Source organism: Rhinolophus hipposideros (genome assembly GCF_964194185.1).
Source record: "Rhinolophus hipposideros genome assembly, chromosome: 24".
NCBI lineage: Eukaryota > Metazoa > Chordata > Mammalia > Chiroptera > Rhinolophidae > Rhinolophus > Rhinolophus hipposideros.
The window spans coordinates 5690554-5708301 of record NC_138070.1 but is presented as its reverse complement, the minus strand read 5'-3'; the positions used below and the strand labels follow the sequence as shown (position 1 = coordinate 5708301).

At 43.8% G+C, this 17748-nt stretch overlaps 2 protein-coding genes across 4 annotated transcripts in view; one reads left to right on the top strand and one right to left on the bottom strand.

Moving 5' to 3' along the window:
- Positions 1-17748, bottom strand: part of IFT81 (intraflagellar transport 81) — a 155232-nt gene that overhangs the window by 112358 nt on the left and 25126 nt on the right. The window lies entirely within an intron of this gene.
- The window catches only part of P2RX7 (purinergic receptor P2X 7), a gene marked incomplete at its 5' end in the record, with an annotated part of 39745 nt that overhangs the window by 16705 nt on the left and 5292 nt on the right, over positions 1-17748 (top strand). For both annotated transcript variants that reach the window (XM_081036758.1, XM_081036759.1), the window contains 7 exons: positions 130-226; positions 3687-3767; positions 4395-4524; positions 7532-7683; positions 14727-14817; positions 16516-16581; positions 16673-16822. In XM_081036758.1, coding sequence (XP_080892884.1) covers positions 130-226; positions 3687-3767; positions 4395-4524; positions 7532-7683; positions 14727-14817; positions 16516-16581; positions 16673-16822 — 767 coding nt within the window. The remainder of the gene's footprint in view (positions 1-129; positions 227-3686; positions 3768-4394; positions 4525-7531; positions 7684-14726; positions 14818-16515; positions 16582-16672; positions 16823-17748) is intronic.

Sequence of the window (17748 nt, the reverse complement as noted above, 5' to 3'; positions counted from 1 at the left end):
TGAAACTGCTCAGGTTGAAAAACATAAAGTCTCTCGCTTCGGGTGAATTAGTGATGAGCCTCCTGGAGTTTCCTCCCTGCCTCTGCCATTTTTTCACACATGTGCTTCTGTGACCCTTTGACCCCACAGGAATCCAGACCGGAAGGTGTATAGTGTATAAAGGGAACCAGAAGACCTGTGAGGTCTCTGCCTGGTGTCCCACCGAGGCAACGGAAGAGGCGCCCCGGTGAGTGGCAGGGTGGGGACACATATGGTTGCCCTCAGCAGTGAGCAGATGAGGCCTTGCCAGGCGCGGCCCCAGCTTCTCTTCTCAGGGAAGTCCTGCAAAGACCCGGGTCCTACAGGCTTGGTGGCCCCTGTGCCAGGCACATTGGTGGCCGCTGGGAGGGCCATGCTGGTTGTTAAAATACTGAGGTAATTCTGACTGGTTGGTGAATAGCTACTACCCTGAGCACTCTAAGGTGCCCCTGTCCCCCCTCTGCACCAGCACGTCCCAGGGCTCCTCCAGATCCCTCTTCCAGAGCTACAGCAAGATCCATGCTGGCTAGTCAGTGTCCATGCTGAGTGCTTAAGGATGGGAAGGGAGGGTGGAAAGGAAAAAGGAAGGGAGGGGGAAGGAAGGAAAAGGAATGGAAGGAAGGAAGGGAAGTTTGCTTAAATTAAATGGTCACTGTGACATATAGATTTGGAGGTCCCTGTAATGATTCTTCTCTTGAACACACAAGGTCAGGCGCAGAAGGCAGAACTTGATGTTAAACCTCAGAAACCATAGGGACTGAAGCATTTCAGCAGAGACTAGAGAACTGATTCAAATCCTGGCTCTAACACTTTCTTTCTGTGTGACCTTGGGCAAGTGGGTTAACCTCTCTGAGCTTCAGTTTCCTCATCTGTAAGCTGAGGTAATAACTGCTCCTACCTCACTGGGCTGTTGTAAGAATTAAATGAGATGACACTTGTATAGTGGTTGCAATGTGAGCCCCAAGCCTGGCATATAGTAAATGCTAACACACACACACACACACACACACACACACAATCTGCCCCTAGAAGTTTGGTGTTTCTAGACTAGCACTGTCCAATGGAACTTTCTGCAATAATGGAAGTGTCCTGTGCCTATCCCGTCTAACATGGCAGCCACCAGCTACAGGTGGCTATTGAGCACTTGAAATGTGGCTACTACAACCGAGTAACTGTATCTTAAATTAAATTAAATCCAACGAAATTTAACTTAAATTTAATTAGCCACACTTGCCTAGGGGATGTTGGACTATCCTGGACAGCACAGCTCTAGACAAAATGTGACTCAGCCACCCCATCAGCATCTGTGGGGCAAAGAGAAGACTTTCCTCTAACTGACTTTTTAGAAGATTCAGGCAAAGGTTCCCAATGTCAGGGTGGGAAGCACCAGGCAGCGTTAGCCTGTCTGACCCTTAATCAGTTCATGGACCCACCCAGGTTCATTTCCAAGTCAAGGAAGTTTGTCACAGAAGGAATTGCTCAGGGACAGTAGCCTACACTCAAGTAGTCCCTAGTTCAAGGCAAGGCGCCACTTGATTGTCAGTGGCTTTCAGTCCTGGCTCTGCCACCACCTCACTCATCAGATAAATACTGTGTATCTCCCATGTGCTGGTCTCTGGACTGCAGTTGTACATGACCGTGGGCGAGCGACTCCCTGAACTTCAGTTTCCTCATCTATTACATGAAGGTATTACCAAAATCATTCATGTAATGATTCATTCATTCATTCAACACATCCACTACCATGTAGTAGGTGTCAGGTATTTAGTTCCTGTGTAACTATACACAAGAGGCTGTGCTAAATTTTATGTGAAATACCAAAAAAAACCAAAGATATGGACCAGGTGGCAAGGCTCTTGCCATCTAATAGAAGAGATAAAATATATGCACAGAGAGCTGTAATTCAAGATAGAAAACTATACTCGAAAGTGTCATGAGAGAGGAATAAAGGGCTTTGACCCTTAAACTTTCGGGGTCCTGTAGTCCTCTGATTCTTAGAGTGCTGTGTAGGAAGCATGAGCTGTAGAATGCTCTAAAGGCAAACAATCTGGCACATAGCAGGCATTTGTCATAAATAAGATTTTCTTTTATGCAAGTGACATATATAACCTAAAATGGCTTCAAGAACAAAGGAATGTTACTTTTTGGCTTGTGTTTTTGACTCCTTTAAATGAGAAGTCCAGAAATATAGCTTCAGGCAAGGCTTGATCCAGGCTTCAAGTGATGTCATTAAGATTCTCTCTCTCTTCCTCCCCTCACCCCCAGTTATTTTTCCTTTCATTTTGGATGTCCTCACACTGTGGTCTGGGGAACTTCAGGTTTACACTGTCCTTACCACTAACAGTCCAAATGAAAATTAATTTTTCTTTCCCACTAGTTCCTACAAAAGCACAGAAATGTTCTTATTGGCCTAAGTCATGTGACAATCTGTGACCCAATCCCTATGGCCAAGGGGATTGGATTACACTGTTTGGCCAGCTCTGGGTCACTTGCCCACACCAGCAGCTGTAGGGATGAGCAGGAGATGGACTCTTCCCCACCCAACCCTCTAGTCTGAGAGACCCAGCTTCGCCAAAGGGAGAAAAGTGAAGAGCTACTGACAGAAGGGGTATGGATGCTGAACAGGCAAACATTACACTGTTCTCTATGATTATGTCCCAAACAGAGCCAAAGTTGGGCTCTGGAAGTCCTGGAATGAAAAGCAGATCATTCTTGGTGCCTCCCCCACTCCAAATTCCCTCCACCTTTTCCTGGTGCTACTCCCAACATATTCTGCCCTATTCAGTCAATGGGTACCGGCTGTACATTTTTATCCACAGCCAGTTCTCTCCATCTTTAACAGATTGTTAAAAACCTTGACTGTATCACTATATCCACAATGCCCAGCCCCATGCCTCGTACAGTAAGTATTTGCTGGATGGATGGATGGCTGGCTGGCTGGCTGGCTGGCTGGCTGGCTGGCTGGCTGGATGGATGGATGGATGGATGGATGGATGGTGGGTAGACCTTCCTGCAGTCTAGAATTTGGGCTCAACTGACTCATGCAAAATTTTATGATACTCAGAGCCTCTAGAAAATGACTGATAGAGTCAAACAACGGGAGTGGCTCCATGCTAAAGGATGAGAGTGTCAAGATAAGAAACCTATCATCCCAGCCTTGCAGTAACGCCAAGCCTACTGGGAAAGATACAAGATGGGGTGTGCTGGAGCTGGCTTGTACCGGCTCTGAGCCAATTATGCTCATCTCTTCCCAGCTCCAAGTTCAGTGATGTCCCATTGGTAGCTTGAAATCAGACACGGAGGGAGTATTTATACCACAATAATCAGTAAATGCTACATATGAGGGCTTTTTTTCTTCCCCTTGGAGAGCTGGTTGGTAAATGTTTACCAGCACACTAGTGCACATACCTACGCATATAATCATATCGGAGTGTGAGAAGTGTCACAGAAAGTGCCATCAGGTCTCAAGAAGGGAGAAATTCTTCCTGGAGAAGCTGGAGAATTTTAGTAGGTTTTGTCCACCACCTTGCATTTCTCTTCACTCCTTACAGTGACCCAAGCAAGAAACCAGAAGCTTCTGGACCCCTGGGCGGCCGACTCCCTTGGTCCCTGTAGTTACTGACCCTGGTTTGTAGTCACTGACCCTGGTTTGCATGTCTCTCTCTCAGGCCTGCCCTCTTGACCAGTGCCGAAAACTTCACTGTGCTCATCAAGAATAATATTGACTTTCCTGGCCACAACTACACCACGTAAGTGAATGTCTGGCCATGTTAGTTATCTACTGCTGTGTAACCAATTACTCCAAAAGTTAGAAGCTTAAAACCACAAACACATATCATCTCAGTTTTGTGGATCAGGAATCTGGAAATGACTCCACTGAATGGTTCTGGCTCACGGCCTCTCAAGTTGCAGTTAAGCTGTCAACAAGGCTGGAGTCACCTCCACATTTGACTGGGGCTAGAGAATCCTCTTCCAGCCACTCATGTGGCTGTTGGCAGGAGGGCTCAGTTCCTCACCACGTGGACCTCTCCCTAGGGCTGCTTCAGTGCCCTTGGGACATGGCAGCTGGCTTCCCCCAGCGCAAAGGATCCAAGAAAGACAGAGCAAGCGAGCAACACTGTAACCAAGATAGAAGCAGTAGTCTCTTATAACCTAATCTTGGAAGTTAACACACCATCACTTCTGCCATATGCTACGGGCCACACAGACCCACCCTGGTACGAGATGGGAGGGGACTAGTCAAGGTGTGACTATCAGGAGGTGGAAGTCACTGGGGGCCCTCATGGAGCCCAGTTACCACACGGGCTCACTCCTACGAGATATGGATCCCAGTTTTCAATAGCGATATTTGTTTGTTTGCTTTCCATTATGTGCAGGAGAAACGTCTTGCCAGATTTAAACATCTCTTGCACCTTTCACAAGATTCAGAATCCACTGTGTCCCATTTTCCGACTGGGAGATATCTTCCGAGAAACAGGAGATAATTTTTCAGAAATGGCAATTCAGGTTGGTGGTGCCTTTGTACCATGAGGCGTGAGTGTTGGGTTGGAAGATGTCAAATGGCCAAGAGGCTGGGCCACTGGGTCTTAATACGATGGCTCCCTTTATTGAGCATTCAGTAAATCCACGCACAGTGCCAAGGATTTTCAGTACATTACCTCATCTATGTGTGACATACAACCTTATGAGTGACATACTTGGTATATTAATTTCCTAGGGCTGCTGTAAAAAATTACCACAAACTTGATGGCTTAAAACACACCCACTTTTTTTTTTTTTTTTCCTTTTAACACTTCTGCAGTCAGAAGTTCAAAATCACTTTCACAGGGCAAAATCAAGTTGTCAGCAGGGCCACTGCTTCCACCAAAGGCTCTAGGGGAGAATTTCCTTGCCTTCTCCACTTTCTAGAGCTGCATTCCTTGCCTTTCTTGGCTCATAGCCCCCTTCTTCCAGCTTCAAAGCCAGCAGCATAGCATCTTGCTTCAGTGGTCACAGTGATTTCTTATCCTGTGTCACATCTCCCTCTGCCTCCATTTACATAAGAGGCAGCATTTAGGGCCCATCCAGATAATCCAGGACAATCTTCCCATCTCAAGATCCTTAATTTAATTGCAGCTGTAACGTCTCCATATAAGGTAACATATTTGGAGGTTCCAGGGATCAGGACCTGAGGTTAGGAATGTCTTTGGAGGCTATTGTTTAGACTCCCACACTTGGATTAGTCAGGATTCTTCTAGTTGCAGTTTATAGAAATCCAACTCAAATGATGTTCGCGAAAAATTAAAAAGTAATTTTTGGGGGCAAATAACAGAAACCAAACTCAACTGGCTTAAGCCAAAAAAATGGAACCATATTTGTGTAAAAAGACCACGGGGAACAGACCTGCTAAGAGACCCAAGGCATCTTCCTACCTCGGGAATTTTCTCTTGCTGTTCTCTCTGCCTAGAACAGTCTTGACCCAGACATAGCATTAGCTGTGTCCCTCACATACTTCCAATATTTGCTCAGATATAAGCTCAGTGACGCTTTCCCTTACCACTATATTTAAAATTACAATTAATAATTTAATTAAAATGAGGTGAAATTAAATTTTATTTATTCAGTCATACTAGCTACATTTCAAGTGCCCAATAGCTATGTGGCCAATAGCTGCTGTTTTGTACAGCATGAATATAGAATATTTCCATCATCATAGAAAATTCTATTGAACAATGCTGGTCTAGACTTCCATTCTTAATAGCTAGTGGTTCCAGCCAATAGAGGACCTCTTTTCTTATGGTTCTGGCAAAAAGTCTCAGGGAGGGCTCTTATTGGTCTACCTTGGGCCACATCCCTATCCCTGAACCCATCACCAGGCACAGCGGGACACACTTTCCTGACTGGGCCTGGGTCATGTGCCCACTCCTGGAGCTGGGAGAGAGGGCAGCCCCCGTCAAAACACAGAGTTGGAGAGGTGTTTCTCAAAGGAAAGTCCAGGTCCTCTTAGCAGAAGAAGGAGAATTAGATGCTGAGTGACAAAAACATTAGATATTCACTATAGTATGTAGCGTGCTTGGCTTAGTGTGTGACAATAAGTGACAGTTGAGATTCTTCTGTATTATTTCCCCTTTCTCCAAGTCAGAGCCTGCCTGTTATTCCTCTGTATCCCCAACATCTAGCATATGGTCTGGAAATGCCGGATTTCATGATTCAAAGACAGTTTTTCACATCTTAATAGTTCTGAAATCAGGAAATGCCTTCAGTTGATGGAGTCTCAGTTTAATTGGCAGTATTTTCTTCTTAGAGGAACATAAAAAAAATTACATGTCTTACAAGCAATGGTGGCATAGATTAAATGAAATATGATAGTCAGTGCTCAAAATATTTGTAGAATATAAAGAAGTACAAGTACAGGTAAGAGATTAAGAGATTCCTTAGAATTTCAGGGTGGGGAAGGGTGGAGGCTGAGGAAAGAGGTAAATTGGGTCTTTCTCGGAAGATAAAGGGGATTTAGCTAGAGGAGAGGAGAGAAACATTTCATTGGGAGAAAAGGGTAAGGGCCAAGATTTAAAAGTTCAAAATGTCTCCAGCAATTCCACTCCTAAGTATATACCCAAGAGAAACGACAACACATGTCCACACAAAAACTTGGACATAAATGTTCACAGCAGCATTATTCACAATAGCCAAAAGGTGGAAACAACCCAAATGTCTATCAAAGGATGAATAGATACACAAAATGCAGCAGATCCATACAATGGAATAGTCTTCCACCGCACAAAGGACACATGCTATAATGTGGATGAACTTCAAAAACATTATGCTAAAGTGAAAGAAGCCAGACACAAAAGATCACATATTATTTGACATCTTTCATATGAAAGTTCAGAATAAGGAACTCTGTAGAGACAGAGAGGAGATTAGTGGTCCCTTAGGACTGGGAGAGGAGACACAGGGATGATGACTAAAGGTTATGGGGTTTCTTTTGGACAGTTGCACGTATATGTGGACATACTAAAACGTGTTGAATTGTACTTTAAATGGCTGAACTGTATGTCAATGAAGATGTATTTAAAAAAGAAATGAAAGTACAAAATGTGTTCAGGGAAAAGTGTACACAGTTTGGAATAAGAGCTTTCTCTTAGGGGAGTGTTGGCAGGTAAAGCAGAAGAAACATGTGATGGAGCACCCTGAATTCCAGTCTAACAAGTTTCAACTTAATCTTTAATAAGGGAGCTGGTAAAGTGTTTGATTACGGGAGTGGTTTGTTGAAAGGTACATTGTAGGAAAACAGATCTAATTTTTTCCTACAATCTGATGACGGGAGGAGCAGGGAGCTGTTTGCAGCTGCCACAGTAATAGTAATACCTGCGTGAGTCGGACAGGGCTGCGCTCATGGCTCTGAAACCTTTAAGCAGCATCTTTCCTTGAAAAAGAAAACCTTCCCTTCAGTGATCATCGCTATGCAGGGAGATGTCCGGTGGCTTCATGCCACGTCCCGCAGGACTCAGAGATCGCCTCTTGTCTTCCCCAGGGAGGAATCATGGGCATTGAGATCTACTGGGACTGCAACCTGGACAGTTGGTCTCATCACTGCCATCCAAAATACAGTTTCCGTCGCCTTGATGACAGGACAACCAATGATTCCTCGTACATGAGTCCAAGGAGTCCTGGCTACAACTTCAGGTAACAGCGCTCCAGGTCAGAAAGGCCACCCTTGGCTCCCCAGGGACCCAGGCCCAGCTGAACTGCATCATCTCCAGCAGTCAGCAAGACCAGATTGGGTTCCCAACGCCACAAGATAAATGAAAAGGACTTCCTCTCAGAGCTAGGTGGTGACTGAATTTTTGTATGACTGTTTTTTCTTTTTAATTCTTAAAGGGATGCACACTCTTAGTAAAACACAACAAAACTTTGGAAACAGAAAAAAGAACAGAAAAGAGGACAAAAATCACCAATTCCTCTACCCCAAGATAATCGATAACCCCCTGGTGAATTTTCCTTCGTGTAACCAATTCTTTCATGAGGCTTATATGAGATCATATCACAGTTATGATTTGGCATTCCTATGGCTGTATTTCTCACTTGTCGGATTTATATTTCTTTCTTTCTCAAAGCCATCTATTATTGTTTCAGTGAAACCCATTCTTATCTTATGGATCCTACCGTGTTTCCCTGAAAATAAGACCTAGCCAGACCATCAGCTCTAATGCGTCTTTTGGAGCAAAAATTAATATAACACCCGGTCTTATTTTACTATAAGACCAGGAATATAATATAATATTAATATTGATATAATATAATATAATATGACATAATATAATATAATACTAGGTCTTACATTAATTTTTGCTCCAAAAGACGCATTAGAGCTCATGGTCCAGCTAAGCCTTATTTTCGGGGAAACAGGGTATTCATCTGGTCCCTTCTACTCTATAACCCCTTTCACACTGACTTATCACCCACAGTAACGTGCATGGAATTTCTGCTGTGGGGCTTTGGCATCTCTGTTGGTGGGCTTCCGCTGGAATGATCTTGTGTAAAGCTGTGTATGCCGTGGGACATGGAGGCCTTCCTCGGGGGTGATTATATCATTTTGTAGTTGTTCCCTGCCGGGACTGTCTGGCATCTAGCCATTATGACCAGGTTTTAGTTTAATCTGTGGGCACCAGATGTCTTCGTCTGCTAAAAGTCTCCCACCCCTGTTCTCTTACTATGTAGGGCTTCCGTAGCCTCAGCTCCCTTCCCCGGAAGTGTGTTAAAAGTCTAGCCCCTCAGGTACAGACCTGGCCCGGTACGCCTAGGGGTCACAGGGCGTCAGTCCCCACTCCCCACTTATCTCTAGCACCTAGAAAATGCCTTTCTTTGCTTTGAGGTCAGTGATATATTAATATGATTTTTAAATATTTCATCTTGCACTTCTTTGCGTATGGGGTGAGGGGGGGTGGGCTCCCTGTACTAGCTCAGGTTGCCACCTTGATCTGAAGTCCTTCTGGTAAGAACATCTTAAGGACTCCTGATATCCTGGGCCATGTTGCTTCTTCACTGCAGTCTGGTCTCACTTTCAAGGTTCTTTGCAGTATCGTGTGTGCTTCTGGCTTCTGGACTTCAACCCTGTGAGTTCACTAGAATCCTGGTTCTTGTTCACTCTTACGCTGGCTGGTGCTTGGTTTGGTGCTGATTTATTCTTGTTTTGACCCTCTGTACCGTTCACTCCTCTGATCCTGACCTGACTTTTGCCCAGTGGTCACCCCGTGCCATCCTAACTTATTTTCCACATTACCTCCTATGTCTGCGTCATTTTTTCAGCCTGTTCCTACAACTCTGTCCCAGCACTAACTTGGCCTTCAGTTCGAGGTTTCTAACACAGCCTCCATGACTTATCTTTGCCTATGGGAGCCCGGCAGGTTTCTGTAAGTGTGGTGATGGCTCGTCATTTTATGCCCGGGTTCCAGGAACAAAGTAAGCTTATGCTGTTCCCTTTTCAGAAAGAGTTGCCAAGTTGCCATATTCCCTACAATCATAGTTATACAATTTGCCTATAAAGGTGGCAGGAAATTGTTATTGGCATTCCTCATTTGTTCATTCATCAAACATATGTATACTGCAGAAAAAAGTATTGGTTGTTTTAATGGGTATATATTGGTAAACAAAATAGACAAAATGATTTAATGGAGCTTATATTCCAGTAGGACATAAATATAAGAATATTATAAGTATAATATATGACAAAAATATAAGTAAATTAAAAACTCCAGAAAGCAGCATCATTAATCATCAGGGAAATGCAAATTTAAACCACAATGAGATACAACTACACACCCACCAGAACTGCTGAAATTTAAAAAGACTGGCAATTCCAAATGTTTACACTCCAGGTGGGAGTGTAAGATGGTACAACCACATTAGAGAACTGTTGAAAAGTTTCTTACCAAGCTCAACATACATTTACCCTATAATCCAGAAATCCCATTCTTCGGTATTTACCCAAGAGAAATGGAAACATATGTCCACACAAAGATTTGTACACGAACGTTCACAGCAACGTTTGTTCATAATAGCCAAAAACTGGAAACAACCCAAATATCCAACCACCGGTGGATGAAGAAATAAATTGTGATATAGTTATACAATAAAACACTACTCAGTAGAAATAAAAAAGGAAGTAACTATTGATACATGCAACAACATAGACAAATCACACAGACATTATGTTGAGTGAAAGCAGCCAGATCTAAACGAGTACATACTACTATATGATGCCATTTATATGAAATGTAAGAACAGGCAAACTTATCTATTTGATAAAAGACAGAACAGGGGATTCTGGGCAGGGGAGTAGGGGTTATGAGAGGAGGGGGAATAGGAACTGATTGGAAAAGAGTACAAGAGAATTTTCTAGGGTAATGGAATGTTCTAGATCTTGAGGAGGTATAGGTTACCCAGGGTATTCATTTCTGAAAACTCACTGAACTGAACCCCTAGGACTTGTGCATCTTATTGTATGTAAATTATACCTTAAGAGAACAATAAACAACTCCAACAAGACCATTTCAGATGATGATAAATGCTGTGAAGAAAATCAAACAAGATACTGTGATGAGGGGTGCGCAGTTGGAGACACGACCAGGGAAGGCCTCTCCAAAGCAAGCATCATGTGCTTTCCTGAGGACCGGCTTTCTTAGTTGAGAAGAGAAATTGTACACACAGGAGTCCATGTTAGGGGAATCCACTTGCAAAACATTTTAGCATCTCCTGATACCTTCAGCACGAATGGTCTAGACCAGTGGTTCTCAAAGTGTGGTCCCCAACGTCAGCATCACACGGGAGGGAACTTGTTAGAAATGCCCATTCTCAGGCTGTACCCCAGACACCCGAGGGGATGGTCTTCACAGGCCCATCTGGTGCACACTCACGTTTGAGAACCACTGATGTATAAAACTCAGAATGTGGTCCTAGAACCAGCAGCAGGGGCCTCACCTGGGAGCTTGTTATGCAGAATCTCAGGCCCCAGTTGCTGAATCAAAAGCTGCATTCTAACAAGATTCCCAGGAGATTCGTGTGCACATTCAAGTTTGAGAAGTGCTGGTCTAGGATACATCATCTAGCACCCCAATTACTTCCTTCTCAGATGTTACTTAAAGCAGCCTCATAAACTGGTAAGCAGCCTTCAACTATGGTGTCTTTTCCAGGGCCCATCAGCTCCAAGTCGCTGACTTCTATCTAGTTGTGGAAGGTGTAGCTCAGCTCCAAGTCCAGTCACTGTTTTCAATCTTTAGTTGCAGGGGGCGCAGCCCACCATTCCATGGAGGGAATTGAACCGGCAACCTTGTTGTTGAGAACAAGCGCTCTAACCAACTGAGCCATCCGGCCGCCCAACTATGTTTTTATTTTTGTTTTTTAACCTGCATAATGTTTGGAAAGTTGGGACGTTCTACATAAAAATCTCGACTTCCTACTTTTCTCGAAAAATTAAACTATTTGGAAAAAAAGAAATTAAACCATTTGACAATTCTGGGTTTATAACTTATACAGCAGCACTCAGCCAGAGCTATTAGTGGTTCACTTTAGATTTGCCACTGTCCCCACCATTCCTTATTGATTGATATGTGGCCTGCATGACCCATTTCTGTTATCTGCTGGGCCTCTGTAGGAATTTGAGTTTGAGAGCCTTGACCTAAGAATGGCTGAGATCAAGACACAAGAGGTTTTTTTAGGGGGGGGTTTTTTGGCCTCCTCTGGTCACCATAGTTTCATCCAGGGCTTTGAAACCAGCTCCTAGTTTATGGAATGTTTTGCTCATCCCCTGCTGCTCTACTGAGTAGGCTTATGGCCATTAGCAAGAAGAAAGGATGGGATCAGTGGTCCCCTGACTGCCCTCGCAGGCTGCTTTTTTCATTTTTTTATTTTTTTCAGCAATCAGCAGAAGCATGCAGGGCAATGTACCAACCAGATGTTAGCAAATGTCCTTCAAGTCGCTGAGTCAAGCCCAAGAACATTAGCTCCCGGAGAGATCTGAGCTTTCTGAAGAACTGAAATTGTTATGATGTTAATTAAGTCTTTTAGAACAAAGTGTTGAGCATTTGTTGTGTAGAATAAACACCAGAAGAAACCTTTGGCCAAAAATAAACTGTCCAGATCTGATGGGTGAAACTGGCCAAGTTATTTTCAAATAGCCACACACAAAAAATGGTAATTGCTGGTGGTATGAGGTATATGAGAAAAATGTAACTTTCTAAAACACAGGAATTTAAAGAAGTTGATCATAGTACAGAATTTTGTCCTTTACCAAAAGATGTCCTTGGCAAAAGGTCCTTAGTAGGTGAACATGCGATTCAGTTTATTGACAGCATGTGTAGGTGGGGCAGACCCACACAGAGTGCCTGGTACACTTCTCTGGTTCAGAATGGGTATGTGATTGTATTGGTTTCCTGTGCCTACTGTGACAAATTACCACATACTTGGTTTAAACAACAGAAATGTATTCTCTCACAGTTCTGGAGGCCAGAAGTCCAACATCAAGGTGTTGGCAGGAACACACTCTCTTTGAAGGCTCTAGGGAAGGATCTTTCTTGCCTCTTCGGGGTCTTGGTGGCTCTCGATGTTCTTTAACTTGTGGCTGCATCACTCCAATCTCTGCCTCTGTCTTTACATGGCCTTCTCTTTTGTGTTTGTTTCAACTCTCCCTCTCCTTTCTCTTGCAAGGACCCCAGTCATTGGTTTTAGGGCTCACTCTAAATTCAGGATGATATCATCTTAAGATCCTTAATTACATCTGCACACTGTATTTCCAAATAAGGTCACGCTCACAGGTACAGGGGTTAGGTACTTGGGTGTATTTTTTTGGAGGGAGCTATTCAACCCATTCATTACAGGGTGCAAAAAAATATACCTGCTCACGACCTACTCTTTCTCAGAACGTGACCCACTTAACACCTGCACCAGAACCACCTGGTACCTACCTTTCCTGGAAATACAGATTCCTAGAAACACCTCAGTCCCTCTGAAACCACCCTTTGAGAGCAATGCCCAAGGATCTGCATTTGAACACACTTCCCAAGTGATTCTTGCTCTCAGTTTGAGAACCACTGTACCAAGACCTTGAAGGCAGAAATTCAACATTATCGCATAATATTAACCTTCCCAGTCAAACCATCTTGCATAAAATGATAATACACCTCCTGGGCATGGAGTGACCCATGCTTGCTCCGTGTATTAAAAAACAAGTCACTCAATAGAGCAGTAGAAGAAGGAACTGTCATGAAATGAGAACAATCAGATGTAAAGATAGATATTGAAACCCCTCTGGCCGGAAACCTGCGCCTGAAAATATCTAATCCATCTCAACGTCAGATTTTGAGAGTTAAAAAAAAAAAGTTTCAGATGTTCCATACTGTATTGTGGCAGAGCGTCTGTCTCCTATTGTTTTTTTCTCCCTTCACCTGTAAATGGACTGTGAATTAATAACTCGGAAAGAAAATATATATACCCTTACCTAAAAACCACCACCAAGAGATGGTAAGAAGGAGAGACAGATTTAAGAGTTTCTTGAGGCATGTGGTTTAAGCTTCCCTAATTACTTATGAAAAAGAAAACACACCACTTTTTCTGACTGCAGCACTGGTGAAAGATGTGTATTTGGGGTGACTGTGATTTGTGCCCCGGTCTTCACTCATAAAGGTGACTGAGTGATAACAGAGAGGTGAATGCCTTTGAAATGAGAATTTTATTCTACTCCCAAAGAGGACAGGCACGCCAGCACACACAGGGCCACAGAGGGAAGCACCCGGTTTGGTTAGGAGGTAGCTGGAGTGAAGGGAAAGCAAGGCCCAGAGCCTTGTGGGAAAGGCAAGGCAGGGCAGGGAAAACAGCTTAGGATTGGCTAGTTTGAGTCATGTGGGAAGACTCTGGGCTATAGGCTTGATCTCTAGTTGTCTGATACCTGGTCCTGGGTGATTCACTGGCTGAGTGTGTGAGTTACATCAAAGAGGTGATTGGGGATATGGTCCGAGGGTCTGTAACATGATTTTCATGCACTTGCAAAAGCTGGATTACAGGGGACATGTAAACAACTTTAGTTGTTAGTTCGGTCCTGTGATCATGGCTGCCAAGTAGATAAATACAGAATCTAAGAAAATAAGAGTTAGAAGAGATTGCTGAGGGGCACCTGTCCCCGATCCAGCAATTACTATCTAAGATTCACCCCCGCCCCCCACAAAACTTGGTTCTAGAAAACCTATTTTTCCCTCTTAAGGAATAAATCCGATTGCTTGAAGTTTTTCAATTTCTCTGCTTTTTGTTAATCCTGTGTTGGTTTAAAAGTGGTCCTTTTAATCTTCAACAATAAGCAATTTTTCATTACTCTGTGACGGCAAAAGTGGAGGAGGTGATGTGGGCAACTGGCGCTTCGGTTCCAGGTGGTCACAGAGAGTAAGCCCTAGGTTTGGACTGTGTTCTTCCCTCCACCAACCACCACAGAGCCAGAGGATGGATTAAGAAGACTAGATTAAGGACCGGCCCGGTGGTGCAGGCCCTTAGAGCTCCGTGCTCCTAACTCCGAAGGCTGCCGGTTCGATTCCCACATGGGCCTGTGGGCTCTCAACAACAAAAAAAATAGTAATAAAAAAATAAAAGAAGACTAGATTAGCTATGGTTTTGATTCTTCTTTTCCTAAAATACCAGCACTTTCAGACAGATCTTTATAAATACGGATCCTTTTCCTCCGACAGATACGCCAAGTACTATAAGGAAAACAATGTTGAAAAGAGGACTCTGATAAAAGTCTTTGGGATCCGTTTCGACATCCTGGTTTTTGGCACCGTAAGTCTCTGCTCCCAGCCGCTGGCACCTCCATTCCTATGACCATGTCCTAATTTTTGCTGTCATGCCTCAAGGGGTGAATGCTGGGGTGATAGTCATTAGCTGACACTGTGCATCCCCCCTGTGGGATAAGAGACGGGGAAGAGGTGTCCTTGAGGTTCTGTCCGTGAACAAGTCATCTGATGAATACAAGAGTGAGAGTGGGAGGAAAAAATCTAATAGTCAAATTTAAAAGTATTCTGATGCTTAAGAAAAAGAAAAGAAATCCTTCTGTAAAATACAGTAGTTAGTTAGTAACGGAATCCAACTCATATTGCCTTAGGAAAAAAAAGAGGTTTGTTTGTTTGTTTAGTTCGCATAACTGACACTTTCAGGGGCAATTTCAGGCTTCCAACATGGCTGGATCCAGATGCTCACACGGCGTTGTCAGGAATCTGCCTCCCTCCACCTCTGACATCCGTTCTCGTCTGCTTTGGCCTTATCCTCAGCAGTCCACCTCTACGTGGTGGTGTCAGGCAGCTCCTTATATCTTACCAACCTCAACTAATCACTGTGAGCAGGGTCATGTCATACTCTAAATGGCTGGTCTTAGACCAACCCTGAATCAGCCCCTTCCCCAAAAACTACAAGGACCAAGTGTTAGTACACAGACCCAGGGAAAGTTCCAGGAACTGAAAATCTACCTCTGTAAGCAGAGGAAAAGAAAAGACCGAAGAAAGAGGCAGGCCACTCCAGTCTGATAATTAACAAAGTTTATTAAGGGAACTTACTACTTCCAAAGTGCATCTTGGGTGGCTGCAAAACAAAATGGATTCCTGTGCCACTTACCAGGCACCAAAGAATTACATAGGGCAAAAGGGGACAGTCACAGGTACTAGTACATGAAGGCTAACAGGTACGGGAAATTACATACTTAACCAGGTCAGGACAATGGCCTGTTCCAGGAACCAGCAGGTAGCAGGAGGCAGGGAGGGTGCTGATTTATGTCAGCATGAACATCGATTACCATCAGACAGTCTCCAAGTGGGGGTTGTGGTAAGCAATATCCGTTCTGGTCCGGGTCCAGCTCTCGAGTCAGACAGCGGTAACATCATGGAACAGTCTTTCCTACACACTGAATACGGGCACAGATAGTTCTCCAAAGGAAAGCTGGGGTGCTGTCTCCGGAAGAAGGAAGGAGGACATGGTGGGCATGGAAAAATCAAGATGCCCCCAACATCTTGTCGGACAGCCTATTATTTATGTAACATGGTGATAAGCATCACAAGAATCAATGAGCCTTAGCTGAGAGGGTAGAAAGACCATTGAGAAGAAAAACGACAAGGATGCCTAAGGGAAAAGTTTGTGCAGACATTCCTTCCCTCTGCTTCCAAAGTAATCTCAAACCACTTTCAGGGAAAGCTTGCCTGAAACTAGGTGTATGGAAAAACAACCTCCAGTGGTTCTCTCAATGTGTGGGTTCCAGTGCTTCTCTGTTTAAAACAGTCATGGTTTCAAGCACATCTCGGAAGGCAGAAACAGGACGATGAGAATCACATTTTCAGTCTCTGCAGTTTCTGTTGCCGTGAACACCTTGGAGGCACTTATCAAAGTCACAGCACCAGACTCCCCCCTTTGTTGAAACTAACAATTAGACGTTGGAACAAAAGAACATGGCTCTGAATTTCAGCCGAGTAACTTTTCCCACTCTGTTCTCAGGGAGGAAAACTTGACGTCATCCATCTAATCGTGTACATCGGCTCAACCCTCTCTTACTTTGGTTTGGTAAGGCGTTCTCTTTCTCACGCTTTATGAAAATGATTTGGCAAAAAAAAAAAAGTTTCACTGACACGGCACTTGTCGGGGTTCTTCCCAGGCCACTGTGTTCATTGACTTCCTCATCAACACGTACTCGAGTAAGTGCTGCCGATCCCACGTGTATCCCTATTGCAAATGCTGCGAGTGCTGTGCAGTCAATGAGTACTACTACACGAAGAAATGTGAGTCCATTGTGGAGCCAAAGCCGGTAAGGCTCACTGTGTTTGTAAGACACCCAATACCTGGGCAGTCCGTTAGATCACCGAGAAATGGGCACCAACAGGCCAGAATCACAGGTGTGACCACATGGCGGACACATCTCTGGACTCTACCCTGATCCATCATCTCGCAGATGAATCCTGTGGTCTTAGAGAAGAAGGGGAACAAAAATGGAGGCAAGATGTAGGGAGAACAAATTTTTACGTTCTAGGACTTGTCAGTTTTGTCAGATTTACTAAATTGGGACAGTCAAAAAACTAGCATAATGACTCGGGAGAACAATTAGGCAGTATCTAATAACAAATGGGACATATGTACAGCCTGGCATTCCTACTTCTCCATACCTGCCCTAGAGCAACCCTCACATGAGTACCCAAGTACTACACGTGCACAAGACGTCCACTACAGCACTGTTTGTAACTGAAGAAAGAGCATCCACCCAAATGTCCTATAGGTGAAGGTACATGAAACTATGATAAATCTATAGCAAGAAATGACAGGCACCAGGTTGAGGTAGATAAGAATGAGGTAGGTAATAATAATAGGAAACATTTATATAGCACTTTGAAGTGTTTTATCTATATTAACTCACTGAATCTTCACAACAACCCTATAGGTAGGTGCTACTATTATGTCTTTCTATAGTTGAGGAAATTGAGGCACAGGAGGGTTGAACGGTTTGTCCAAAGTCATACAGCTAGTAAGTGGTGAAGCTGGAATCCCAACTGAGGCAGGCTGGTTTCAGAATCCATGTTCATAACCACTATGATACAGGTACTGGCGCAAGCAAATATTCAAGACAGTTTCTTGTGGGGGGGGGGGAAGCAAACTATAGAATAACATATGTGGTACAATATATAGGTTAAAAAACAACTACACATATAAACTAATTCTATGTGTTTTCTACATGTATAT